Consider the following 26,500-nt stretch of genomic DNA (forward strand, 5'->3'; position numbering starts at 1 on the left):
GAATAAATCTTAATCCGGTTTGTTGGCTAATTACGCTCGAGGGAAGCTAGTTTTGCAGGGCGCCTAGCAGGAAGGATTAAGCCTCCTGTCTCCGGTGGCACAGGGTTAAGCTCTGGGTTTGTAATGATTGAGTAATGAGACCCGGCTCTCTGTGGACCCCTGGCATCCATTGATCAGGTTTCCCTTCTGGGGAGACAATGCCAGAAGTGGGCCCAGCAGTTAATTATGGGAAAGGTCAGAGGTCATGCAAAACCAACACAAATCTATATACGTTTTCATTCCTAACTGCACACAATGACCGTGGCTCAGCCGGAGGGTGGGAAGGCCTACCCCACTGCCCAGTTCGAGATCCAAGATGACCATGGGGTTCGAGCTGCTTGCTGACCGCCCCCCATGGCCGGCATAGATTCAGGCCACCACGCTTTTGCTCATGCTGTTCCCTAGCCTGGGACTCCTTCCTGTTCATAGGACACCTACGAGCCCCAGCGTCATCTCCCTCTTGAAACCTCGACTGATCCCCTGGCAGACAGGGCTCCTCCCCCCTCTGGGCCCCAGAGCCCCGTGCATGGAGTCTACACGGCTCTCGTTTGCTATGTATCTGTCCATTGGGGCTGTGAGTTCCTTGGGGCACGAGCCATGTTCTGTTCAGCGTAAGCCTCAGCAGTAGCAGAGCCCTGCTCGACAAAAGTCTGCTCAACACAGAACAAATGAGCAATCGTCCTGAGCGTAGCTTCCGTTCACCGACCCCCCGCAACGTGTGGACGGTAGGCAGGCCCTTCACGTATGCCCCCTCGGAGAGGTACGTCCCAACATCTTTGTTTTGTAGCAGGGGAAACCAAGACTCAGAGAAGTTGCCTCCCTTGCCCAAGATCACACAGCTGCTACATGTGGAACCAGAACACGAACCAGGCCACTTGACCTCAAAGTTAATGCTGTCCACGTCACGAAGGACCACGCATCATAAGATTCCATTTATATGAAGTCTCCAGAAAAGGCAAATCTATCGAGACAGAGAGTAGATGAGTGGCTTTCTTGGGCTGGAGGGCTGGGGAGTGATGGCTAAGAGGTGCAGGGTTTCTTTCTGGGGTGATAAAAAGGTCCTGTAGTTGACTGTGGCAATGGGTACACAATTCTGTAAGTGTACCAAAAGGCAACGAACTGTAGGTACACCTTAAAGGCATGGTGTGTGAATTATATCTCAATAAAGTTGTTTACAGTTAAAAAATTTTTTTTAACATTTATCCATTTTCTGAGAGAGAGAGAGAGAGAGAGAGAGCAAGTGGGGGAAGGGCAGAGAGAGAGGGAGACACAGAATCCGAAGCAGGCTCCAGGCTCCGAGCTGTCAGCACAGAGCCTGATGTGGGGCTTAAACCCATGAACTGTGAAATCATGACCTGAACCGAAGTCGGATGCTTAATGGGCTGAGCCGCCCAGGCACCCCTGTTTACAATTTTTAAAATATTAATGCCGTCACCGCTGTCATCTGTTGTGCTGGCTGGGTCACTGGGGCTCTGCCTGGACACAGGGAAACCAGAAAGATGTTGTCCCGAGCCAGCCTCAAATACCACCTGCCCGGTGTGGGCTCACAGTGGGTGTGTGGCTCCCAAGCCCCAGGAGGAATTTTCCTACCAAACCAAAGGACAAGGGGCAGTGGATTATTCCCCTTCTCCCCACCAAACACCTTGAACCCTTCGCCGGGGGCTCTTCCCAGGCTCTGGCATCCAGCCTAAAGGATACAGAACCTGGTCAAGGGAAAGCTGACCTGTCGGAATGTTTGAGATGGAAGTGACGAGGGGCCCCGGGCGGCCAGCTCAGAGTTGAGGCCCCTGTCGTCCCCTCTGCCAAGTAGAGGCACGGTCATTCTCCTGTCCCCTTAGCAAAAGGCAGAGGAGAAGCCCTAAATCCCGCTAAACTGCGGGCGCTGAGGGACTGCTATGCGGGCCTAGTCACCTCTGAACTCAACAGGATGACAGTCAGAAACACGGAGCTGCCAGAAAGCCCGAGCCGCCCTTCAGAATGGGTAAGCCGGCACCCCGGAGCCCCTCTGATGCCCCCACTGGACTTTATCAAGGGCTAGCCGAGCCCAGAGAGGGGAACTGAAGAGCTAATCTTATCAGCAAGTCAGGGGCGGACAGCACCTTGAACTCAAGACTCCAACCTCAGAGGCCCGGGCAGGGGGCAGCCCGCGCTGGCCTGGGGCAGTTCGTTTTCCTTCTTTCTCTCCAAATCCCCGGAGAGAAAAAGCCCCGTTTCCTTCTTCCTCTCCAACACAAACAGCAGCGGCGGGGTGGCAACTCCACACCAAACACCATCTTAATGGCAAGCGGCTCACCCCTCACTAGAGCCCAAGCAGGAAGGCTTAACTTCCCTCATCACAGACAAAGAAACTGAGGCTCAGAGGGCTTAGGCGACTCGCCTACGACCACCCGCTAGTAAGGGGCAAAGCCAGTGCTGGAACTCAGGTGGGCCGGTTCCAGACTCTGCCCCCCTAACCTTACCATGACCGTCTGGAGAATCTCCCAGTCTCAGCGACCAAGGAAGTCAGGGCCCACGGTCCTTACCGAGCATCAAGGCACCTCCCCGCCTCCTCCTCTCCCTACCAATGCCTTCCCCAGGCTGGCGCCTCACCCTCAGCCCGGACCCTGGCCACAAGTCGCTGCCAGCCTGACGAGGGACGACGACCCAGACACAGATGAACCCGTCTCATATGAGGAGAGCCTCCCCTACCAGCACACCGGCCAGGCCCGGGCCCGTCCACAGGGCTGCCGGTGGGAAGGGACAGGGGACTGACAGTCCAGCCCAAGCCCATCTGCCAGCCCCAGAGACTAAGCCAGCATTCGGTGCCACCATGGCGAGGGGCACCCTGAAGAAGGAGCTGCCCGCTACAGGGGTCCGAAGGAACCTGGGCTCTCCTAGCTCTGGCCCTAAACTTTGCAGTCAGCCCAGTAGGGCCCAAGAGGGCCACAGACCTGCCCAAGGTCACCCAGGGCCGGCATCCAGTTCTCCATGGACCCATGCCTGGCTCCACTCCCCTTGACGCAAGGGGCAGGACACCCACACGGAAGGATGGCCACTCCCAGAGAAAGTACATTCTGGAGCCTGGAGGAGAGTAGGGAGTGATCGATACTGGCGGCTGCTGTTAGCCAGGCCAGAGTCCAAGCAGGCTGACTGGGGTTTTAAACTCTGTCCTCCCAGGGCTGCAGCCCCGGCCCATCTGGAGGACCCCCTCGGAGTCCCTCCGAGGCCCCGTGACCTTGCCCGCGCACACACGAGCCCTCTGGCCCTCTTTGTCTCAAGGCCTTGGGGAAAGGCCATCATCCATTTCAGTAGCATCCAAAGGCCGACAGGCCCGCAGTTTATTTTCTTAGAAATAATGGTTTTTTCTGGTTAGCATTCCTCAGATGGAAAAACAAATACAGCCACTGTCATAAGAAGTGGCCAAGAGGAGGAGAGAGAGCCCAGAGGTAGGGGCGGAGAGGGGCTGCTGCCCGAGGGTGGGGGGCTGGGGCTCTGGGGGCGGGGGCGGGGGCAGAGACCCTCGAACCCTAGGAGAAATGGGGATTTAGAGGAAAAAGAAAGCACGAGACGCAGGCCCTGGGCTGCCTTCGACACACTCTCAGCCACAGCACAGAGGCCCTTACCTCTGCTCAAATGCTCTTCTGGGAGGCAGGTGCCATTGGTCTGACTGGTTGGATGAGGAACGAGGCCTCCGGAAGGTTAAGCCGCTCACTGGCCTTACTGAGTCAGCCAAGACCAAAAAAGGCCTCTGCATCCATGCTACGGATGCCTTCCTGGACCGTCAGAGCTGGAAGGAACGTCTGCGTTCCTAACTTAGCCTGCATGAAGGCTTCTCCGAGGGAGCCTCTCTGATTTCTTCCCTCCCGAGGCGGAGATCCACACTGTCTCTTCTTTAACCCCCGAGTCAGGTCTGTATTTCCACTGCTGCCCTCCCCGCACCCTGTTATGTTCCCGTCTTTCCCAGTCTGTCTCTCCCACTGACCAGTGAGGCCAGGAAAAAACGTGTCCTGGGCCCAACACCAAGCCTGGCACAGAGTAGGCGCTCAGTGAACATTCTCAGTTGCAAACTGAATCCGGCCCAGCAGACACATTTTACAGATGGGCCAACTGAGGCTCACGGGGGCCAACTTGCCTCCAGTGCCTAAAGGCCGATGGTATGACATTGTCACTTTTCCTTCTCAACATGGATATGGGGCTCCGGGAAGCCCCCGCTCTGAGGCAGAGCTGGGACCAGTTGCAAAAGCAAGGCCGTCTAATTGCTAGCTGACTTGGAATTTTAAGTCACATCTGACTTCTTCCTGCCTGCTGGTCTGCTGGACTAGAGCACTTTCATCTTCAGTGGGGCACACGTTAACATGCATAATTGCACGTTTTAAGACTTGAAGAAGAATTTCCCCTCCCCAAGCCTGCCCCCGCCCCCAGCCCACCTCCTACTGCCTTTCCTGGCCTCCCAAAAAGCAGAATTTTACCTGCAGTTCCAATAAAACGTGCAATAATGATTGATGAAAATGATTTAATAAGGTCATAGGCATTATTCCCTAAGAAGGCCAATTGGTTTTAAGATTTTTTTTTTTTTTTTTTTTTTTTTTTGCTAATGTTAAACTAAACGGATCGCCGGGCGTGTTATTAGGAGTTTTGTTAAAATGCTTAATAGCGTGCCCTGTAATCTACCTGACTTCAGTGACTGACAAGTGGACCCTGGGGACATAAAATTCAGGAAATGGCTATTTATATTCATTACATACATGCTAATTTTGTGATCTCTGATGCCTATAGGGTTGTCGTTTTTTTTTCCTTCTCACACACAAAAAGGGGGAAAATAATAATATATTTGATTTTCTGTGGCCCAAACAAAAAGTTATTTCCCCTAAGAGTTTTAATTATAGCATTCTGGAAAAGGCCCGAGTTGGAACTTGCAAGTGGAATAAACGACTTGAATAAACAGTCTAAAAATTAAGTAACACATAGAAGGGGTGATGTGCACTGTTGGGTTAGACTAAACAGTGATTATCAAGAGGGTCTTAGTTATTTAAACAAGCCATTTGAGGGCGGTTTGCTCCTCGTTTGGGGTCTGGTCCTGATTATAAACGAGAGCTTTTAATTAAGATTAGTAAGACCCAATTCAAGCTATAATTTGGTCCTTTTCCTTAGCAAATGTCTATGAAAACAAAGCAATTAAGGTTAAATGAGTTGAAGCATTTAAAAGGGATGAAATGCCCCCTCCTCGCCCCTGGCCTGCCCCCTCAGCAGAACAAGCATAAACAGGCCCAACTAATTCAGACCAGGAGGCCAGTGCACAGGGGTCTGGTAAGCTGGGGAATGCATGGGCTTAGCTAAATGAAAAGAGGCAGGGGAAGTAGAACGTGCAAAGGCCCCGGGGTAGGAAGGAGCTGGCAAGTGTGAGAAGTAAAAAAGTGAGTGATGCTGGGGTGCGGTTGGGAAGGGAAGGGTTGAGAGGGGCAGCAGCTTAAGGCAAAGGGCTGAGTGCTTTCTCTCAGCTCTATGGATGGGTGGTGGGCTCAAGACCCTCGCATCCACAGAGCCTTGCTCAGATGAGCTCGTGGCAGCAAAGGGGGGATGTGAACATAAGAAAAGGTCTCCACAGCCTCCTCTAGCTAAGGAGCTCTTTCTGCTTTGTTCAGACAGGCTGCTAGGGGCCTGGCCTGCAACTGGGACCCCGTGGCTGACTCGGATTGGATCCAGGCCCTGCCACTTCTCAGCTGGGTGACCCGCTAGAGACTGACCTCCCAGGGGCCATTTTCCCCAACCTTACTCCGTCTAGACTAGCCTCTTCCCTTCTCAGTCCGCGGCTTCCTCACCTGTAAAACTCTCAGAGCGTGGAGGCTCGGGGAGGCCTTTCCTGGTATCCCTGGGATTTATAATGGTCACTTGTTGTCCACTGGCACCGGCTCTGGACCCAGCCCCGAAGGAAGTCATCTGGGTCATTGCAACCCACAGGTGCTCTGAAGGGGGGATGCTCACAGGTGACATGGGCAGCCGGGAAGACTTCCTGGAGGAGGTGACTGCTAGAACTCATCCACCCACCCTTTTACTCAGCAGACGCCTTCCAAGCCCTGTGCCAGGCCCGGCACCCGCTTCCAGGGAACGGAGCAGAACAGGTCACGGACACTGCCCTTGTGGAGCCCACATCCCAGGAAGAGACACGGGGAAACATAAATTCAGGGTGACGTGGGCCAAAACTGAGGTGTGTATGGGCCTGGAGAGGGTAACAGAGACAGCTGGTCTTCTGCAAAACACGGGGGCTACCCTGGATGCCCGTTCTGGTCCCTTCCAACCGAGCACATCCGTGAGTGTGCCTCGAGTTACCTGAGGTTCTGTAAAGACGCAAATCATCCAGAAAACACAGATTTATCCTCAGCCTCGCCCAGAGCCCTTCTGAACCACCTGAGGCACCTCAGCCTGGCCTGGGCAAGCCCCCCTGCCAGGGTTCAGCTGACCACACGGGGCTTCACGGTTGCTCTCTGGCACTGGCTGCAACACGGCCGAGCCTGGGGAAGCCCGGTCATCGTCACACGTGCACTGGCCATGTGGCAAGGCGGCCCCGGAAGTGCGGTTTGTCGAAGGGGTTTCCATAACCAGCAGCAGCTTCAGGGTGAAGCAGTTAAGGGCGTAAGGGGCTCAGTCGGCCCCACACAGGGCTCCCCATAACCTGGGTCCATTTCCCTCGAAGAACTAGTGAGAATGTGGCACGCTTTGCCGAGAATCTGCCCTCTTGCTCATCACCGCAAACAACAAAGTCCACCAGATCCGTAGGGGAGGGTACCGATCACCCTAAGGCTCCAGCGCCAACCTCCACGCAGCCCCATATCCGCTCAGGACCCGAGACGAAGGGGTCCAGGGAGAGGAACAGGTTTTATCTAAAGTGGAAACGGCTGTCTGGAGGGGGCCATGACTGATTACCGATGTCTGCTGTGGCAGAATGTGGTGGCCTCTTCGCCATCCCTGCGGTCGGTTTAGTGCAACAAAGGAGAGCTTTCTGTCACTTGTAATTTTCATTGCACATTCTCGGTGAATGGTCACCTGCGAATGGCACGTGTGTCTCTATATCTCTTTGAGGATATGGAGGCATGTGTGTGATTTATCTGAACAGCCTGTGAGCCAGAATACCCCATTTCCCAGCCACGTCAGATCCTGGGGGCTGGCGGAAAGAGACAAAGTTTCATTCCTTTCCGTATATCGGACAACACGATGATTGGCGACGAGCGACAACATCGTCAACGTGATGGTGATCAATATCATCGTCAACATGGCCATCACCACCACCGTCATTATTACCATCACTGTCACCAACACAGGCACCATCACCGTCGTCATCCTCAACATCACCATCACCTGGTACGGCTCACCTGGTGTGCCTTTCGTTCCAGGCCACGTCCAAATGCCCTGTGGACATTAACTCATCTCATTCGCACACGATCTCTCTGAAGTAGATACTATCATTATCTCTACTATATACACAAACAAAGGGAGTCTCACCGAGGCTACACAGGCAGGATCTGAACCCAAGAAGGGTGGCTCCAGAGTCTAGGCTTCAACCACTGTGCCCCACTGAATAGTGACTGTTGATTCCCTCTTCTCAGAGCAGAGAGTCGCAGGTGGCAATAACCCCTTGCAGAACGCACTGAGAGAAATGGGCCCACCAAACCCGGACCCTGGCCCCAGCTCAGGCACGACCCCTGCCTCCTTGGGCCTCCATTTTCCCATCTGTAAATCAAGGAAGTGAATGAACATCCGGATGATCTCCAAGCTCCCTCAGGCCACCACTGCACGTGACCTGCCGGCCCCCTCCCCTCCCCACCAGATTCCAAAGCCTCCAGAAGTCTGCATGGTCCCTCCTGGGGAAGCTGGTGGGCCATCTGATGGCCCTTGGGGGAACACTCCAGCAGGCTCCATCAACTCTGACTGATGACTCTCCTCAGGATGAGAAAACCTCAGTGCAAGGGGCACAGCGTCCACTCAGGTCCCCAGAGCCCCTGCCAGCACTCACTCCCAGAGGTCTGGGGACTGAGCAGCCAAATGGCATCCTCTTGGTTCCGAACAGTTTTCTTCTTACTGTTAAACTAGCAGCTCAACAGGTAACGATTTACCACCCGTGTGACCCTGTTCATTAAGAACTTCCACTGATCTAGGCACGCTTGGCTGTTAGCAGGGTCGTGAGTTCAAGCCCCGCGTTGGGCACGGAGCCTACTTAAAATAAAAAGAAACCAAGCAGACAGAATTTCCCCTTGATATGTAATTTCAGCTCATGCGGCCCAACCCAGATCAAAAGCTCCTTGAGGGGATGGGCAAGACTGCACTATAATTAACACCCCCGAGGCAGGCAGCACTGAGCCATTTTCACAAGTCTCCACCATTCAAGACGTCATTAAATGAGCCAGCTCACACCGCCTCTCACAGCCGGAACCGCTGAAAGGCGTTGAAGACAGATGATGGTGATGGTGACAAGGACAGTGATAGCACCATCATCTGCGTCCCGAGCACATGCTGTGTGGTGAGCGTCTGCCGTGAGCCAGGCAGTGTGACTGGCCCCCGGTGCCCTACACCGCATGCCGTTCAATCCTCAGGACGGCCTACGGCGGGGGGGTATTTGGGGCCCATATAACCAGAGGGTAAACTAAGGCTCAAGAGGTCAAATGACCACCTAGACTTTCACATCAGCTGCAATGCTCCCATGCAGAGGCCGGGCCCACTCTCGCTCCCCTCCCTCATCAGACAGGGTGGAGGTGATACCATAGCAAAACCGAATTCCCACGTGGACCCAGCACCCCATGCTTCCCGGCCGCCCGCACAGCCCCTCTGTGGGCATACCATCTGATGGGAACTCCAGTCTGGGCAAAAGACAGCCAACTCGGACTAGGCCTTTTCTGCATCATGCCAGGCCCTGCCCCAGGAGCTGGGGAGATGGGGACAGACCTGGAAGGCAATCTAGGGGCTCACCGTGAGCCCAAGTGTGACAGCGTCAGTGTGGAGGCCCCAGTGCTGAGCCCATGGCCAACCCTCAGTAAGTGAGCTCATAGTTCGGTGGGAGGACAAGACACTTAATTATAATCCGAAGGCAGAAATGCTATGATGGAGAAAATCCCAGGGGCTTCTGGGGTCAGAGGAGGTACACGATGGGGCTGTGTGTGTGTGTGTGTGTGTCTGGGTGTGTGTGTAATTGTGTAGGAGGGCTTCCCAGAGGAGGCAAATCTAAAGCCTGATTAGGAATTGGCCAGGACACAAAGGGTGGAAAAGGAACGCCTCGCAGGGGAAAGACTCAAGCTGGGGCTCAGAAACACGGCACAGCCTGCTGTGTGGATGTGTGCCCAGGACACAGGTGCTATTCAGGGTTTCAGGAGGTGAGGGGCAGAGGCTGGAGAGACAGCCAGGCCCCTGGCGGTTCCAGAAGCGCATTTCCAAGCCTCCTCCTTTTTCGTGCTTACGTTGAGTCAGCGGGTCTAACTCCCAAGCAGAGCTCAAGCAAGTGGAGAGCTAAAGCCGGACTCTGAAGGGCTCCAGGGGAACAGGCAGGAGACGAGGTGTGGGCCTCTAGGTGGGGGGGTTGCAGGAGGGAGACCGCAGGAGCTGGGCTGGAGGAGGACAGGTCAGGTCAGCGGCTTACACAAGCAGAGATGGGGGGTTGCCCCCGGCCCTCCCTTGCTAGAGCCCTGGACCCGGAGTGGGGAACGGAGGGTCAGGAAATGGTCACGCAGCGCCCCACACGTGCCACTTGGAACCTCCAGGCACTGCCGGCAGGGGGGCCGCCCGTGCCACCAGGCTTCTTGCTCGTGACCTGCCCTTATCTGCCTCCAGCCTGGCCTCCTTCCAGAGGTCCGTGCGTAGGCGCCAAGCTCCCCCCTCAGGCTTCTGGGCCCCAAGCAAGGCCGGAGGTCTGGCCAAACCGGGCAGGATCCAGAACGCTGTCAGCTGCCCGGCGCTCAGCCTCAAGCGGACGCCCAACAAGTGAGACGGGTGAACAGTGTGAGCATCCCGAGGAGGCACGGCCACATCGCAGAAAGCTCCCGCAAAGCCTTACACAGAACGGACATCTTATTCTCGCGGGTTGCTTTCCCGACGCGAATCTTCCGCTTTGCGAAAGCAAGCTGGGAGGGCTTGGGGACAAGAAAGCGAGATGCTAGGGAGCCGTGGAATGGCCATTAAGAGACCTGGGGCTTAGTACTCGCCGTGCCCTCTGGGACCTGGGGGCCTGTTTCTCTCTGAGCCTCAGCCTTCCTCATCTGTCAAGTGGGGACAGACAGGGAAGATTTGGATCAAGGGCTCTCATCTGGGTGTACACGTGGGTCATGGGGACAGCTGTTTCCAGCTCCCTGATGATGGGTTTCCCCAGAGCCACCCAGTCAGACCCTCCCTGACAGATGCACCCGTGGGTTCCATCCAGTTTGGAGGGTCCTGGCTCCAACGACAGCCAACGCTGTTCGTGTCTCTCCGACTTTCAGCTTTTTGGGGGAGGCAGTGCCAGTGCTGAGCAGTCAAGCCAGCACTCCAGGTGCAGGGAAGGAAAGGCTGGACAGACAGATGGGCACAGCACACATTTACATCTTTGCCCAAGCTCTCGTACCTGAGCTAGCCCCCAAAGGCCGAGGCTGGCTACCACTCAGGTCTTTCAGGGAAGCTACAGGCCACACGGGGTGGTTTTGGTGGTCCTGAAGTTTGGGACCCGGCGGAGGGTTACCCCAGGCCTTTACCCCCCCCTCCCCCCACGTATCCAGTCAGGGACTGAAGGACAAATAGATCATTAGACACTTCACCTCACTTAATACACAGCAAAACAAAAGTTTCAATTCCAGGGTGAGTTAGGTACCCCATGACTCCAAATTCCTCCCTCCAGAGAGACAGTAGGTTCCCAAGAAGCCCCCAGCCTCCCTCCCAAGGCTGAGTGAGGCCCGTGACGCTGGCACCCGTGGGGTGCGGGTGCTGGAGAATCAGCCCCTGCTGGTGTCCACGGGGGCGGGCATCAGCCACGTATAGTGGCCGTGGCAGCCGCAGGGTCCAGCGGGGAGGGCTGGGCTGGGCTCACCTTCACACTGCCTGCCCTCTCCTTTGTAGCCCGGCTTGCAGAGGCATTTGTAGGACTTGGGCGTGTTCTGGCAGATGGCATCGATGTGGCAGTCATCTGTGCCCTCCGAGCACTCGTCCACGTCGACTGCCCCTGTGGGGGAGGGGGAAACACCTGGTCAAGCGTGGCCGCAGGGGCGGGGCGACAGGGAGCTCCTTCTGCCCCCCACCTTCCACGGATCACAGGGGTAATTAACAGTAATAGCCATCACACGACAGTGTGTGTGACAAGCGGCGACTGGCAGCATTTTGGGGGCAGCTACCAGGCACAATGCTACCTAAAGGCTGGCCCCCATTTATTTTCACAACAATCCCATTAGGTCAATCTATTTCTCCTGCTAGGAATATGACAAAACCGAGGCGCAGGAACACGGCCAGGAAAGCCTCTCTGTGCGTCTTGCTCTCCCCGCAAGCACGGCTCCAGCCCTCCTCCACTCTCCTTACTCTAGAATTTGAAGCCAGAAGGCTCTTGGGAGAATTTGAGTCCATCGTCTTTAGGTTACAGGTGGGGAAACCAAGGCCAGGATAGAGCGATGAACAGAGGCCAAGCCGGGAGGCCCAGGTGGGTGACCTGCCCCCACTGAGCCCCCAGACTGTGAAAATAGATGGCTCTTCACCCAGCTTCTGCCCCCAGGCTGCAGGGGCCGACTGTGGAGCCACGTCCTCAGTGGGGCTGAGCCGGCCTCTCCACGGTTCTGACCTCCCCATCCCCTCTCCCCTCCATCTCAGAAACCAAGGGGCGAACCTGGTTCTTGGATCCCAACTCCCAAACTCAAGTTCAGTCTAGGTTTAAAAAAAAATTTTTTTTTTTTTTTTTTTTTACATTTATTTGTTTTTGACAGACACTGGTCAGGGAGGGATAGAGAGAGAGAGGGAGACAGAATCCGAAGCAGGCTCCAGGCTCTGAGCCGTCAGCCCAGAGCCCGACGCGGGGCCCGAACTCACAAACCGTGAGATCATGACCTGAGCCGAAGTCAGACGCTTAACTGACTGGGCCCCCCAGGTGCCCCAAGTTCAGTCTAGGTTTTGAGGGCTCTCGACACTCCTCGCCTCCCTCCCCAACACACACATACACACCTTCCGTCTGAAACAGCTGTTGGGCAAAATAACGCAAAATAGGTTCTGTGTATCTGTACATACATCCACCCCATTCCTCCCTCCCCACCAGCACAGAGCTCAGACAGGGAAAGGACCCTCGGGACACAGGATAGCACAGCCAGAAGAACCTTAGCAGATGAGGAAACTGAGGCCAGAGAGGTCTGTTGTAGGTCAGTAGTTCACTAGGGGCAGAGACTGGAGTTCAGCTCTAGAGCTCTATGTGCTATGTTACTTCCAGCTAGCTATGAATAAAATACAGTTGGATGACAGATAGAAGGACTCAGAAGAGCAGAAAAGGAACCCTCAGCAGCTACCCTGAGGGCAGCCACCCAGGGGCAAGCGTGGCGAAGTCCTGGAGTGACCCCCTCCCTTTATGACTCCAGCCTTACCCTAGACTGTCTGGTTCTCAAGACTGTCCACTCTGGATTACTCCCCTGGCTGGCATCGGGTTCTAAGTCTGTGGGGGGTCTCTCTAAGAGGGCAAAGCTCCTCTCCTACGTCCCTAAGGCTCCAGCCTCCCCCAGAGGAAGAGAGGCATCAGCCAGACACATGCACGCGCGCGCGCGCGCGCACACACACACACACACACACACACAGCTGGTGGTGTCATTTTTCAGGCTCGTAGTGTCTGCTCAGGCCGGCGGCCCATCCTCTGTCGCTGCCCAAAGGAAGGTGGAACGGGAGCTGGGAAGCAGTGGGTGTAGGAGGCCAGGGGCCAGAAGGAACATCAGACCAGCAGAACAGCCCCTTCCTGGGAATGACAACAGAGGGACCCCCATGCAGGGACAGCACAGCCTCAGGGGCAGGAAGCCAGAGGCCAGGGAGGGCCAGTCTGCATCCTTCCAGTGGGGAGGGCTGGGGCCACTTCTGAGTTAGGACCAGTGGGGAAATAGGGCCACGGATGCACATCCCAAGGGTCAGCGCACAGGAATGAGGGGGAGGGAAACTACCTGCGGTTCTGGGACCCCTTTCGCCCTTGTCGCTAATCTCTGACCTAGGCAGGTATCCTCGTGGGGATGGAAGGGGATGAACGTTAGCCGAGGGGCTGGGGGGGGGCACTCCCAACACATCTTCGAAACATGTCTTTAGGTGGGGGCTGGGGAGAGGGACCATGTGTTCCCCCAGTCTGGGCCTTGCTCCGTGCTCAGGGCTGGGGACCCCCTCCGGAGGGCAGCCCAACCCTTCCAACACCGGCTGTTTGCTTTGACTTTGGTTTGTCTCAGGCACAAGGCTTCCAGGGGTGGGACACAGAGACAGACACACGGGAGGGACAGAGAGCGGGAGAGAGGCACATAACAAAAACAGGGAAACAGGGGGTGAAGGACCCGAAAGTCCGAGACAGACACCTACAGACACAGGGAGGGGGAGTGTAGGCAGCAGGGCCCAGCTTCCCTGGGCTCCAGCCGTGGACAGTTTAAATGGCCTGGCATCCTTATTCAGGGTACGACTCCCGTGCCAGCAAATACAGACTTCAGGGAGCCCAGCATGGCAGCCTGGGGGTGTCCGGAGATAGCCGAGGAGAGCAGGAGCAGAAGCAGGCAGGATACCCCACCCTACCCCCTAAGGAGAGAGGGAGGAAGCTCCTCTAAAGTGGTGGGTGGAGAGGCTGTCCTTGTAGCTTTGCGGGAGCACCCCTTCCAGACAACCAAGAGAGCGGGAGGGGAAGGAGTGGGCACACGGGAGTTCCCTGTGGAATCCTGGGGCGCCCCTCTGCTGTGTTAGCCTCTGCTGCCTGCCCCCAACCCATGCCCAAAGGCTCTGGATGCTGTTCCCTTCTTCGGTGCCTCCCGCCTCCCTTGCCTGGGCCTCCTCCCTGATGTCCCAAGTCTGGTCTCCCCTCCCTCTGGATCCTATCCGTCTCCTTCCCTCTGTGTCAGTCCCTCTGTCCCCCCATTCCTGTCTGTGCGTCTGTCCATCGCTTTCCACACACGTCCATCCTTCCGTCTTTCCCATCTGTCGGTCTTGCTCCCTCCCTCCCCTCCCACCCCTAGTCCCACGTCTCTTTCTCTGCTGGCCCCCGCCTCTGCCTCTCCTCCTCTCTCTTCCTCCCCATCCCTTAGCCCGTCCCTTTATCTGTCTTTTTCTTTCCAGCTGCCCATTGCCTCCTCCTTCCTCCCTCGGGTTTCCTCCTTCCCCTCCGGTCTTCTGGTCTCCTCCCTACTCTAAGCGTCCGTCTTTCTCTGGGATTCTTTCTGGGTCCTTTTGTGTGTTCCCCTCTGTGCCTCTTTTCCTGTCGGTCCGTCCCTCTATCCACCACCTCCCCCACCCCCTTTCTCTTTTGGTCGGTCCTCGTCCCCGGCTCACCTCCTCTCCGTCTCCCCTCCGGGCCTCCTCGCTCCCGCGCGCCCCTCTCCCCTGGGGGGGGGGCGGGGAGCGCCCGTCGGGCTCCGGGGTCCCCACTCCCTCCCGCCCGCGGTCCGAGAGCGCCGGGGCTCCCCTCGGCCGGTCGTCGCGCTTTCTTTCTTCCTCCCGCCTTCGCCCTCGCCCTCGCCCTCGCCCTCCCCTCCCCTCCCCTCCCCCGGGGCCCCAGCCCACCCCGCCTCTGCTGCGGCCCCCGCCGGGCTCCCGGCGTCCTCCTCCCCCCCCCTCCACCCCCCCTCCCAGCTCGCCCGGGGCCGCTGGGGCTTCGGGGAGGGGGCGCCCGGCGTCCGCCCCAGAAGTTGCTCTGCAAAGAGGCGGGGCGGGGCGCGGGGCCGCGCGGGCTGCAGCCCTCCCGACGGCGCGGGGCGGGGGCCCACCCGGGACCCCGCGCCCGCCGCCCGCCGGCTCCGCGCTTACCTGGGAGCCCGCTGCCCCCCGCCAACCGCCCGGGCGCGCCCAGGGCGAGCAGCACGCACAAGTGCCAGCGCACGGCCGCCGCGCCCATGCTCGCTGCGAGCCTGGCCGGGCCGGCCGGGCGTGCGGGCGTGCGGGGCGCGGGGACCCCTCCGACCGGCCGCTCGGCGAGCGCTCCTCGCTGCTGGCTCCTCGGCCACCGCTCGGGCTCGCAGCCACCGAGCCGGCGCGGCTGACGAGCTGACAGCCGCGCGCTCATTGGCCCGCGGCCGCCGGGGGCGGGGCTCTGCGTGCGGCCAGCCAATGGGCGCCGGCCGCCGGGCCGCGGGGGGCGGGGGGAGGGGCGGGCGCGGGCGTCGGGGGCGCCCCCTCCGCTCGGGGCGGGCGGCAGGTTGCGGGGTGGGGGCCGGGGCCCGCTCGTGCGGGCCGCGGGGGCGCGGGGTCTCCGCCGAGCTGGGGCTCGCTCGGAGGCCGCCCCCTCCCGCCGCCCGCCCTGGCCCCAGTCGTCGAGCGCGGCCGCCCCTCCGGGGGCAGCACCCCCACCTCTGCAACACGCACCCTCTAGGGAGAGCGGGGGGGGGGTGGGGGTGGAGGGGGGGCTGCCAACCGGCCCTCAGGGGTTGAGAAAGGCCCGGCGACTTCCACTCGTAGTGAAAGAAATGGGACCGCGCAAAGCAGCATTGCGCACTCATCCACTGGGTGAACGTTTATTGAGCACCTATTGTGTGCCCAGCGCGGGCGATGCAGCGGCGGCGAAGCCAGAAAGGAAGAAATCACGAGGATGCCTTCAAAACAAGTGAACTTTTTACCGCTCGCCAAAGGACAGTGGCTCATAAGTGTGCGCGCGCGCGGCATAGAACGGCCGCGGCAGCCGCATCCAGGAGGGGCGTCTAGAAAGCTCCTTGCCGGACAATGCCACTTTGCGGTCAGTCCCTGTCTGGGCGCAGCCCATCTGCGGGCTGACGTCTTAGCCAGCCAAGTTTGATGCCCTGAGAATTCGGGGCCTGGGGCCTCCGCGGTGACGGACTCCGGCAGGGATGAGCTGGGGGGGCAGGAGGAACATCACCGTTTTCCAGCGCAAGCCGTGCTCTGGCCTGACCTGGGATCTACACCTGACACTTGTCGGCCTTTGGGCCTCGACAGAGACCCCTGCCCAGGAGTCGCAGCTGGAAATAAATGGCCCCTCTCAGCCCGAGGCAGGACGCTTTAAGGAAAGAAAGTTCGGCAAACCCCAAGGCCCATCTCCTTGACAACCACCAATAGGAGCTCCTTTTTTCTTCTTCTGCTCTCCAGGCCAGACTCAAAGACAAGACTTTCCTCTTTTTGTCCACTCTGCCCGTCTCGGTCTGCGCCTAGCTTCCCTCTCCATACCGGCTCCCTTCCCTGCCCCCAACACACACACACACACACACACACACACACACACACCCCTCCCAACACACTGCCCTCAGACATACAGACACATGCTCTCTTTCTCTCTCTCTCACACACACCATACAATCACACGCACCCTCACGGACACACACCCTGCACGCACACTCACACGGCCTTCTGTAGACAGTCACTGCCGTTCTGGAAATTGAACATGTGTGTCCAGGCACCCTTACTCCCAGTCTGACTTCGTGTCACAAATAGCTCATGGCAGTGGCCTGGTGGCTGAGGCAAAGGGGGCCAGGAAGGGTCAGCTGTGGCTGTCCAGGAATGAGAGGGGAAGGCAGTGCTGCTCTCTGCCTCCTCTAAGCCTTAGCCCTGTGACTCCAGACATTTCCTTCTGCGTGGTTGCTCCTGGCTGGTGGCTTAATTTGGGAGACCCCATTATCTTTGCAGGCTTTATTTTGTCCTCCTCCCAACTGCGTGGTTTTGGGTTCCTGGGGGGAGAAAGCTCCCTCAGAAATGCACATGGTCTTGTGCATCAGTAACGGGGCAAGAAATGTGAGGTTGAGGGCGAGGTCCTTTTGGGGGGGCGCTAACTGACCAGAAACAATGTCTTTCAAAGGGCCTGTTCATCAGGGGCCCCTCGCTTCTGGCCAGGTGGCTCCCAAGCTTGATGACAGCAGAGGAATTTCCTTCCAGGCTTTGTCCCCCCCGCCCCCCCCCCCCGCCGCCCTCCCCCGCAGATCAAGCAGTGGATGGAGGCAGGGCGACAGCTTTTTAGACTGTGACTCCACAACCCCGGGGGCAGCTCTCACTCATACCAAGTTCTAGTCCCCAGCCTGACTGGTGGAAGGTGTGCAGATGGAGAAAACATGGTTCTTTCCAGGAGGAGATTGTGGTCTGTGCAGAGGAGTCAGGGAGCAGGGGACGGGAGTGGAGAGGAGAGACACTGGTGAGTCCCCACCAATGCACTAAAGGCGGTGGGAGAGAAACGGGAGGTCACTTCTGCTCCTGGGTTGGCCACGGAGGCATCCGAGACCCTAGTGTTGGGCACAAAACAGGAGAAGGATATTTTCCTGACAGTCAGGAGAATGTGCCAGCATCCACTGAAGAAGGCAGGGACCGAGGAGTGAATGCTCTCGAAGTGCCCCGAAAACGAAAGCATTGCACGTCTGTGATGGTGACACGGCGGAGAGCTGCCCACGGAGACAGCGGCAACCGGGGGCGAGGACCAGTTGGCCGGGGTGAGAACACGTGTGCCTGGACTCCAGCAAGGGGTATCTCCCAGCTCTTGCAAACTGAGCCACGAGAGTGGAGGTCTAGGGATGAACCCGACAAGCCACTTTGGGAGGGAACACTCCATAGCTCCCTATCACCTTCCAGGCAAGCCCTGAATGCTTTGTGCCGCTAACAAGGCACGCACAGCAGTCCCAGCCTTGCGGAACCACAGGCGAAGAGGGCCCCACAGACGTCCTGCTCTCACCCCCCTGGGTCCTTGCCTGTGTGTCTCCCTCTGCCGGGAGTGCCCTTTATGCCCTTCTTCACAAAGCTCACCCTTCTCCTCTGCCCACACCTCTGCCCCACGCACCTGGGGCTGCTGTCCTCATCGGAGTCTGGCTCACCTGGGGTTTCACAGCTCCCTCTTCCCAAACTGGGGGTTCCTGAAGGCGGGGTTCACGCCCCATCTGCATCTGGGGCTGCAGCTCCCCCCTGACGTCTAAGCAAGGATTAGTGAATGAACGAACAAAGAAACAAGAATGAATGTCACGTAACCGAGAATTCACATTGCTCCAGGGAGTGGATAAAGATTCTTTGGCTGTTTGATGGAGTTTTGGGGGGTGAACCCCGCTGCCTGCTCCCCTGGCCACCCTCATCCCCTCTGCCCTGCGGGGGAAGCTGAGCAGGCTGGCAGGACCACTGGTCTCCGGGGCCCTTTAGCTCCCCCTGGTGACGCCTCACAGAAGTTTGAGGAAGAGGGGGGCTTCCTTCCAACACACACACACACACACACACACACACACACACACACACACACGCAGCCTCTGCCACCCGGCTGTCCCTGCTGACCCCAGTCCTCAGCAAAAGAATACCTTACTTTAAAAAGAAAACTTCTTCAAGAAGAAGTCTCTTGATTAATAACAGTTGCAAAAGTTCTTTGAGGAAACCAAGTTCTCTGCCGGCATGAAATGTCATTCCATGAGTTTAGAGGCTTTCTTGTCCTTTCCTGTTAAAAATGGGGTTTTGTAATAATCCCCCTTATGCCACACACTTCTTTAGACCTTCAAGGAGAATCTCTCTTGCAATCCTTCCGTGACCCTGGGCCCCGCCAGTTGGGTTTCTTGGCTTGAGCCCTGGCTGTCAAATGGGGGTCTCAGTCCCCAGGACCTCGGTCATCTTCTGCTCACATTCTAGCGACTTCTCTGAGATGACCCACCTGTGTTCGGGCACGCAGCATGTCCTGACCTCCTTACTAATTCCTCCCCTGTGATTACAGTCGTTCCCATGTTCTAGTGTCCCTGTGTACCTGAGACATGTGCACATGCACGCTGTTTCATTCCATCCCGAGGGGTTGAAACCGCCACCCCCCCCCCCCCCACTAACCACCAGAGAAAACAGAGACTCAGGCCGCTTGTCTGGGACCACAGAGCTAACAAATGGCAGAGGTGGGATCTGAACCGAGGTCTGCCGGACTCCAATGACACTCTTCACCATTACCTGTTAATAAAACTCCCTCAAAGGCTCAAAGGGCACAAGAGTGCTCCTCTCTGGAAGGCACAAGGTTTTCCTCTTTTGGCTTTGCTATTGAGAAAAGTGGTTTCTACATAGTGGCCAGACAGACTGTAACAGTTCATAATTCATGGGGCTGATTTTACGCACCACCCAACTTTATGTTCCCTCATCTTTCCAACAGGTGCAAAAAGAATTTTTCCCCCCATGTAGATGGCAGTCCCTCACTTTTGGGAAGGGGCTGTATAGAAGTGAAAGTAAGGGGTCATATGACTCACATACACACTCCATACCCCGTGCAAATGAATCCTAGAGGTGGTCCACCCCACACTCATTTGATAGACGAGGAAACTGAGGCCCAGCCTCACAGATCTGCTGCCCCCCTCAGGCACCTTTAACCGCACTGCCCAGGTCAGCTCCCCTTAGGGCTCCGTGCCTCTTCTCCTCACCACCCGCACCAAACCCTGTCAGCTCTGCATTCGTGACCTCTCCTCTCCATCCCTTCAGCCACTGGCTTGTTGAGACAACACCAGCTCTCACGCAAGTGACTCCACAGAGGCTCAAACTCGTCCCTCCGGGCTAGCTGGAGTCAGCTCTCCAAAGGCCGACCTGACCTCTCCACTCTGCTGCCTACGGGACAGAGTCCACCCAAGACCCCGAGAGACGGGACCCTGTGGACCTGTTCATCCTCAGCCCCCTGCCTGGTAGACTTCCACGCTGCCTCACGCCTCTGGGCCACAGCATGCTTCCTTCCCTCCTCTCTCAATACCCTTCCCATCCCATAGGTCTGGCACATTCAGACTCAATGCTCGGCTCAGATGCCCTGCCCTCAGAGGTGCCCTGTCCTACCCGGGGCTTTGGGGAATCAATCCAACTGCCCACTTTCTCCTGGCTGTCTCCATCCTCTGTGCCCCATGGGGAAGCTGGACTGGCTAGTTGGACCGCTGTCTTCAGGGGCTCAGAATGGGTGGTCTGGGGCCCTTGGGCCCTGCATGATCCCCCATCACGGGCACTGGTTCAGCTTTGAAACCTGAAATTTTTGGTTAATAGATCTGTCTCCTCTTCAGGTCAAGATGAGCAGGTTAGTTAGACTTCCCGGTCACCTAGTATCCTTTCCAGACCCAAGGCCCAGGGGTGGACGGGTGGCTCTGGATGGGCCATTTCTTGTATCCCATGCCCCCAGCCACATAATTGGTCTAGGTGAGGACTTGTGGCTAGGCCAAGCCAATCAGACGCCTTCCCTGGGAGTCTCTACATGGGCTGGTGGATGTGTCTACTCCCTATGTGGTCATGGAGCAGTAAATGGGTGTCCGGATAGGCTCTGGTCACTGTGGTTCTGCGATGATGTAGACAGCTGGCCTGAAAGAATGGATCCATCAGTCAGAGAGAAGCAGAGGGGAGAGATGGAGAGGGAGAGAGAAGAGAGAGAGCAGAGAAAGAGAGGGGAGGGGAAAGGAGGGACCTGACAGTGTTCGAGGCCCCGGTTGAGCCCTGCCTTCTGTCCTTAAGACAATTATGTTAGTTCCCATCTCTGGAAGCCATAAGTGTCCTGCTGAATGGATGCGTAGGGTTGGGGATATCTCCATGAAATGACACCATCAATAAATGACCCTTTCCAGGCCTTGTTCTAAACCCTTGATATATATTAATTCATGTAATTCCACAGTCACCGGATGAGGTAGGCGCTGTTATCCTCATTTATAGGTGTGCAGTGTAGCCCGGAGAAATTGAGTGCCTTGCCCAAGGTCACACAGGAATGAGTGAATGAATGAACGAATGAATGGGAAATGTTGCCCTTGGTCGACCCAGCCAGTCAGAGTCAGGATGAGAAGGAGCTGGGGGCTCGTGACACCCTGTCCAGTTCCTGGACCCTCCCTCTGACCCACAGTCTGAAATGTTCAGCGGCGGAGTGGAGGGAAAGAGCAGGGGGTTGGCAGATCAGGACTTGAATCCCCGCTCTGTCTGTCGCTTACTTGCTGTGTGGCCTTGGGCAAGCCACGGCACTTCTCTGTGACTCAGTATCTTCCCTGCTAAAAGCAAGAATGCCCACCTCACGGAGAAGGCGTGAGACTCTCCAAGGATCACATTTGTGAAGTGCCAGCCACGGGGTCAGCAGTGAGCCCACGACGGCCAGGTAGTCTAGTGAGTCAAGGGATATTTACCGAGTACCTCCTTTGTTCCAGACGCTGTTCTCGGTCTTGGGGATACAGCAGTGAGCCGGCCAGGCTGGATCCCTGCCCTCGTGGAGCTCACAGTCCGCTGGAGGGGGGACAGACCACAAGAAACCAGAAACAAGAAAAGCCTAACAGAGGGACGAGGGCTGTGCAGAGAACTGAGACGGGGTGGTGGGATACAGCCGACAGTGGGGCGAGGGCACCACAGCGGGGGGTGGGGTGGGGTGGGGTGGGGTGGGCAGCGAAGCTCTTTCCCAGGAGCTGATTCTTGCCCCAGGACCCGAATCTCAAAAGGAGCCACGATGCCAAGATGAGAAGTCTGTCTCAGAGAGCCATGGAGTGGACTGGACCTTCAAATTCCCTTTCAACCACAGTGGAGCCTGTCTGAGTCCCCTGCACCAAGGTGACCCGTGCGGCCAGCAATATTTAAACAGCGTTGTGGGAGGTGCAGGGATGAGTGTGTTCTCACCACACGCTCTGCAAATGCTGATTTGTGCAAGAACACCTTTTACCTAAAATTAACACTTTTCCCAATTTTAGAAGTTACATCTGCTCAACGTAGGAAAGATCCAGAGAGGATGACAATGAACCTTTTGCTGTATTCCTTCCAGTCTTTTTTTCTATGAGCGTATACACTTAAAACATGAAATTAAGGGGCGCCTGGGGGGCTCCGTCGGTGAAGCGTCCGACTTCGGCTCAGGTCACGATCTCACAGTTCGTGGGTTTGAGCCCCGCATTGGGTTCTGTGCTGACAGCTCGGAGCCTGGAGCCTGCTTCAGTTTCTGTGTCTCCCTCTCCCTCTGCCCCTCCCCGACTCGTGCTCTGTCTCGCCCTCTCAAAAATAAACATTAAAACAAAAAATTTTTTTAAATGAAATTAAGATGATGTTATACATAAAGCATATTTTCTGACCTCCATGTTTGTCTTAAAATTTTCATAAATCCTTTTTATACAGGCATACTTACCATAGAAGAGAGTGCACCAGTTTAAGTGCATGGTTTGTTGAGTTGAAAACAATTTTTTGTACTAAGATATACGTAACATAAAATTGACCATTTCAACCATTTTTAAGTCTGCAGATCAGTGGCATTAAGTGCAATTTATGTACTTGCGTGACCATCACCACCATCCATCTCCAGAACGATTTCATCTTCCCAAACTCTGTCCCCGTTAAACACTAACTCCCCTGGGGCACCTGGGTGGCTCAGCGGGTTAAGCATCTGACTCTTGATTTCAGCTCAGGTCATGATCTCACAAACTGTGAGATCAAGCCCTGCGTCGGGCTCTGTGCTCACCGTGCAGAGCCTGCTTGGGATTCTCTCTCTCTCTCTCTCTCTCTCTCTCTCTGCCTCTCTCTTCCACTCACGCTCGTTCTCTCTCTCTAAAATAAAAATTAAAAGTTAAAAAAAAAGAAAGATTCATCTGTGTGGTATGATCAGAATTGTATTCCTTTTTAAGGCTGAATGATTTTTGTTTTGTATCTATCACAACTTCATTTATCTGTTCATCTGTGGATCAACATTTGGGATGTCGCCACCTTTAGCTACCGCGAGGAATGCTGCTAAGAACCTGGGTGTGCAAATATTGCTTGGAAGCCCTGTTTTCAGTAATTTGGGGGAAATACCTAGTTGTGGAATTGCTGGATCATATGGTAATTCTATGTTTAATTTTGAGAAAGTGCTATTCGGTTCCAAAGACGCTGCACCATTCAGTGAGTTTTGATGGATGCAGAGAGCTGCGTAATTTCCATCACAATCAAAATAAAGAACATGTACCACACCCCCCGAATCTCCACCTGCCTTTCCCATCAATTGCCCTAACTCTCTGGACTCGGGCAACCACTAGTCTGGTGCCCTTGACTATGGATTAGTTTTGCCTGTTCTAGAACTTCATGCAAATGGACTCCTGCCCAATGAGGTAGTCTCTTGCCTGCTTTCTTTTGCTCAGCATGCTTTTTGCGTTTCATTCCGCACATACAGCTTTGCAAACTGTTTTCTCTCATTTCATTCAGGACCATAAGCATTAAATCTTCTTTTAAGATATAATTTAAGGGGCACCTAGGTGGCTCAATCTGTTAAGCGTCTGACTTTGGCTCAGGTCATGGTCTCGCGGTTCATGGGTTCGAGCCCCGCGTCGGGCTCTGTGCTGACAGCTCAGAGCCTGCAGCCCGCTTTGGATTCTGTGTCTCCCTCCCTCTCCCGCTTGCGCTCTCTCTTTCTCCCTCAAAAATAAATAAATAGACTTTAAAATGTAATTAAAAAAAACTGGCTATGTAGTATTCCATTGCAAGGATGCGCCACAACTTACCTAACCAGCCTAAACGGATTCTAATTTTTTGCGTTATAAACCGCACTGAGCAGAACATCCTTGTACCTGAATCTGTGCCCACCTCTGATCGTCACTCTGAAATAAATCTGTGGAGGTGGAATAACTGGGTGGAAGGGAAGCAGCAGCTTTTGCCAAATTGCTTCTATACCTGTTGCTATGTTGCTTCTCAGAGAAGTGTTACCATGACCTGTCAATCTTACCTCCTAAGTGTCTCTCGAACCCGTGGACCCTTCTCCGCATCCTCAACCTCTTCTGCCCTCTGGGGTCACTGCCTGGCACGCACAATGCTGCCTGCCTGAGTTGTAAGCGACCCTCAAAACCCAAGACCACACAGTCCTCCAAGGAGGCAGAACTATCAGGAAGCCAGGCAAGGACCTCGTGGCTGTGGACAGGGCAGAAGCCATGATCCTCGGTACAGAGTGAGGATGCCACAAGTGAATTAGGGGTCACTAGTCCCTTTCCATGCCTCCCGTCACCAGTGCCCAGCAAGGGGTCTAGTGGAGGAGGCACAGAGAGTAGGCATGGCTCTGGAATCCCTCAGACATCTTCTTCGGGCTAATTGGTGGCAGTGGTGATACACACAATCAGGAGGCACCGGTGCTGGTCAGCGACATCCCAGGGTGGGTCTCCCGGGGTCCAAAAAGAAGTCAAGGGCTCGTGGCCCAGAAACCCACCGCTTTCCCACCCTCGGGGGGCCTTGCCCTGTTTGGCCATTTAACGGAAGGTGCCAGCCCTTCTCTGGTCCCAGGCCTGGACTCGTTCAACTTCAAGAATGCCCCTCACACCAAGGAGGAGGGGCTCGTGTGACCACGATAAAGGTCTCCCACAGCCGCCCATGGCCGGCTGGGGATGGACGTGCGCCCCCCCCCCCCCCCCCCCCGCACCCCATGCACAATGAGCCATTATGGCTTTCTTGCCTGGCAGCCTTATCTCCCAGGAATGTTGAGGGAGTGAAAAAAACTGGCCTGAGGGGGCTTGACCAGGGGACCTGGGCTCCCTGGCTCTGCCTCCAAGGTCAACTGAGCTCTTTGGTAACTAGTCTCACAGGGCAGGTCACGCTGGTAGTGACAATGGGTGTTTGTGCGGGACTTTACAGCTTACCATTCACACCCATCGCCTTGTTTGATCCTCATAGTCGAAGGCTGAGATCAGGCGTTTCAAATCCTCCATTTTACAGACGGAGAAACTGAGCCCCAGAAAATTAAGTACCCCTCTCACCCCCACCCCTCCGAGCTGTGCTGGTCCCACTTAAATGGTTGAAGAAAAAAAAAGAGCTACTGAGTTGTATTAGTGCCCAACGAAGATGGAGGAAGATTCCTTTTATTTGGAAAGAAAGGATGCCAGATGCTAGGGACACAGATGCTAGGGACACGTCCCTGCCGGTGGGTGACGAAGCAGCCCAGGCTGGAGAGGCAGACTCTGGTGCATGAACTTTGCAGGAAGCAGCCAAGCCTCCAGCCAGAGGGCCCAGTTTCCCAAAACCACCCTTGTTTCTCTCTGCTATATTACAGGTCTCCTGCAACGGGCCGCACGATCTGGTTTTAGACCTGGGTGGACACGACCATGTAACCGGCTATGTGCCCTCAAGGAAATTCCAGAGCCTCTGAGCTTTTTGGCGTCACCATATGTGAAACGAGAATGAACTGCTCTCATCCCCGGGGGCTCAGTGCGGGACAGATGAGATGACACACGGAAAGTTCCTGGCATGGCTGTTGGCATACAGCTGGCACTCAATAAATACGGATATAAAATTTGGGCAGGATAAAGTGCCAAGAAACATATGTAAACAAGAGGGGGGAGGATGCCAACCTGGGTGGGACAGGGAGCATTGCTTGCCGACGAGGAGCACGGTTCCAAGTGACAGAATGTGAGTCTGGATAACTTAAATTATGCAAGATCTTTCGCAAGGAGGTGGGTACCTTTGGGAGGAAAAAGGACAACATAAAACATAGGCAGAACAGAGACCAAGGCAGAAGTTCAGGCAGAAGGAACCAAGGCCATGCTCTCCGGGCCCAGGATGAATCAGCTCCAAAGAGCCTCTGTCCTCGAGTCAAGATTCAAGTTCCCGGCAATGCAATGAGTCTAGTGGGTGAAGCTAGGGTCACACGCCCACCTGGGCCAGGAGGGTTTGAACTCCTTGTCTGGTGAACCCACCAGAATGCAGGCCATACGAGGCTGGGGAGTTCCCAAAGGAGGCGCCATAGCTGGAAGGGGCAAGGCAGACATCTGCTCAAGGAGAGAAGTAAGAAGAAAAAAAAAAAAAACCTCGGCTGAGAGCACGTAACTTCCTTTTTGAGGTTCTGGTCCTAGATAATCAATCCGCCAAGCTCAGTGAAAAGAAAGTCACATCTTCAAACCACTGTGCTTTTGTTTGGGTGCCATTCCGTTAGAGTTTTAACAAATATTTACCAAGCACTCACTGTTCTTGCTGAGCTGAGCTACGCTGAGCTACGCTGAGCACTGTTCTTGGCAGTTTCTGCCCTGCGGGAGTTTCGAGTCCAGTCGGGGATAGGAATGAGTCGATAGTTACCTCTGAGAGAGGTAGTTGAGGCCTGTGCAAGGTGCAGCTTTAAGGTGAAGGGAGGAGGCACCAAGGCGGCAGGCGTGGTGGCACGGGGCGGGGGGGGGACGGCATGCGCGAGGGTAAAATTTCACGGAAGAGGTAAGTCGGGTTTTGTCGGATGAATAGGAGTTCAGCAGGTGGGCCTGGGGGCCTGGAGGCAGAGACAAGGGAGGCCAGTCTGGCTCCCCAGGAGCTCCAGCTTTATCCTGAAGGTGCTGGGGCACCATGGGAGGGTTCTAGCCAAGGGAAGCAGTTGGCAGATTTGAGTTCTAGAAAGATCCCTCTGCCTTGGGTGGGGCACTGTGAATCGGGTTGAGCATCCGTGTAACCGTACCCTGAGTCCTCTTTGCAGGTGGCTCTCTCTGAG

General features: G+C 55.9%; 1 protein-coding gene across 4 annotated transcripts in view; it reads right to left on the bottom strand.

The window, feature by feature from the left end:
* The window catches only part of SCUBE1 (signal peptide, CUB domain and EGF like domain containing 1), a 131,643-nt gene extending 116,484 nt beyond the window's left edge, over positions 1 to 15,159 (bottom strand). For all 4 annotated transcript variants that reach the window (XM_053226897.1, XM_027070532.2, XM_027070530.2 and 1 more), the window contains exons 1-2: positions 14,971 to 15,159; positions 11,057 to 11,188 (exon numbers count right to left, since the gene is read on the bottom strand). In XM_053226897.1, coding sequence (XP_053082872.1) covers positions 11,057 to 11,188; positions 14,971 to 15,058 — 220 coding nt within the window. In that variant the 5' untranslated portion in view covers positions 15,059 to 15,159. The remainder of the gene's footprint in view (positions 1 to 11,056; positions 11,189 to 14,970) is intronic.
* Between the last annotated feature and the right edge of the window lie 11,341 nt (positions 15,160 to 26,500).

Source organism: Acinonyx jubatus, chromosome B4 (genome assembly GCF_027475565.1).
Source record: "Acinonyx jubatus isolate Ajub_Pintada_27869175 chromosome B4, VMU_Ajub_asm_v1.0, whole genome shotgun sequence".
NCBI classification, from domain to species: domain Eukaryota; kingdom Metazoa; phylum Chordata; class Mammalia; order Carnivora; family Felidae; genus Acinonyx; species Acinonyx jubatus.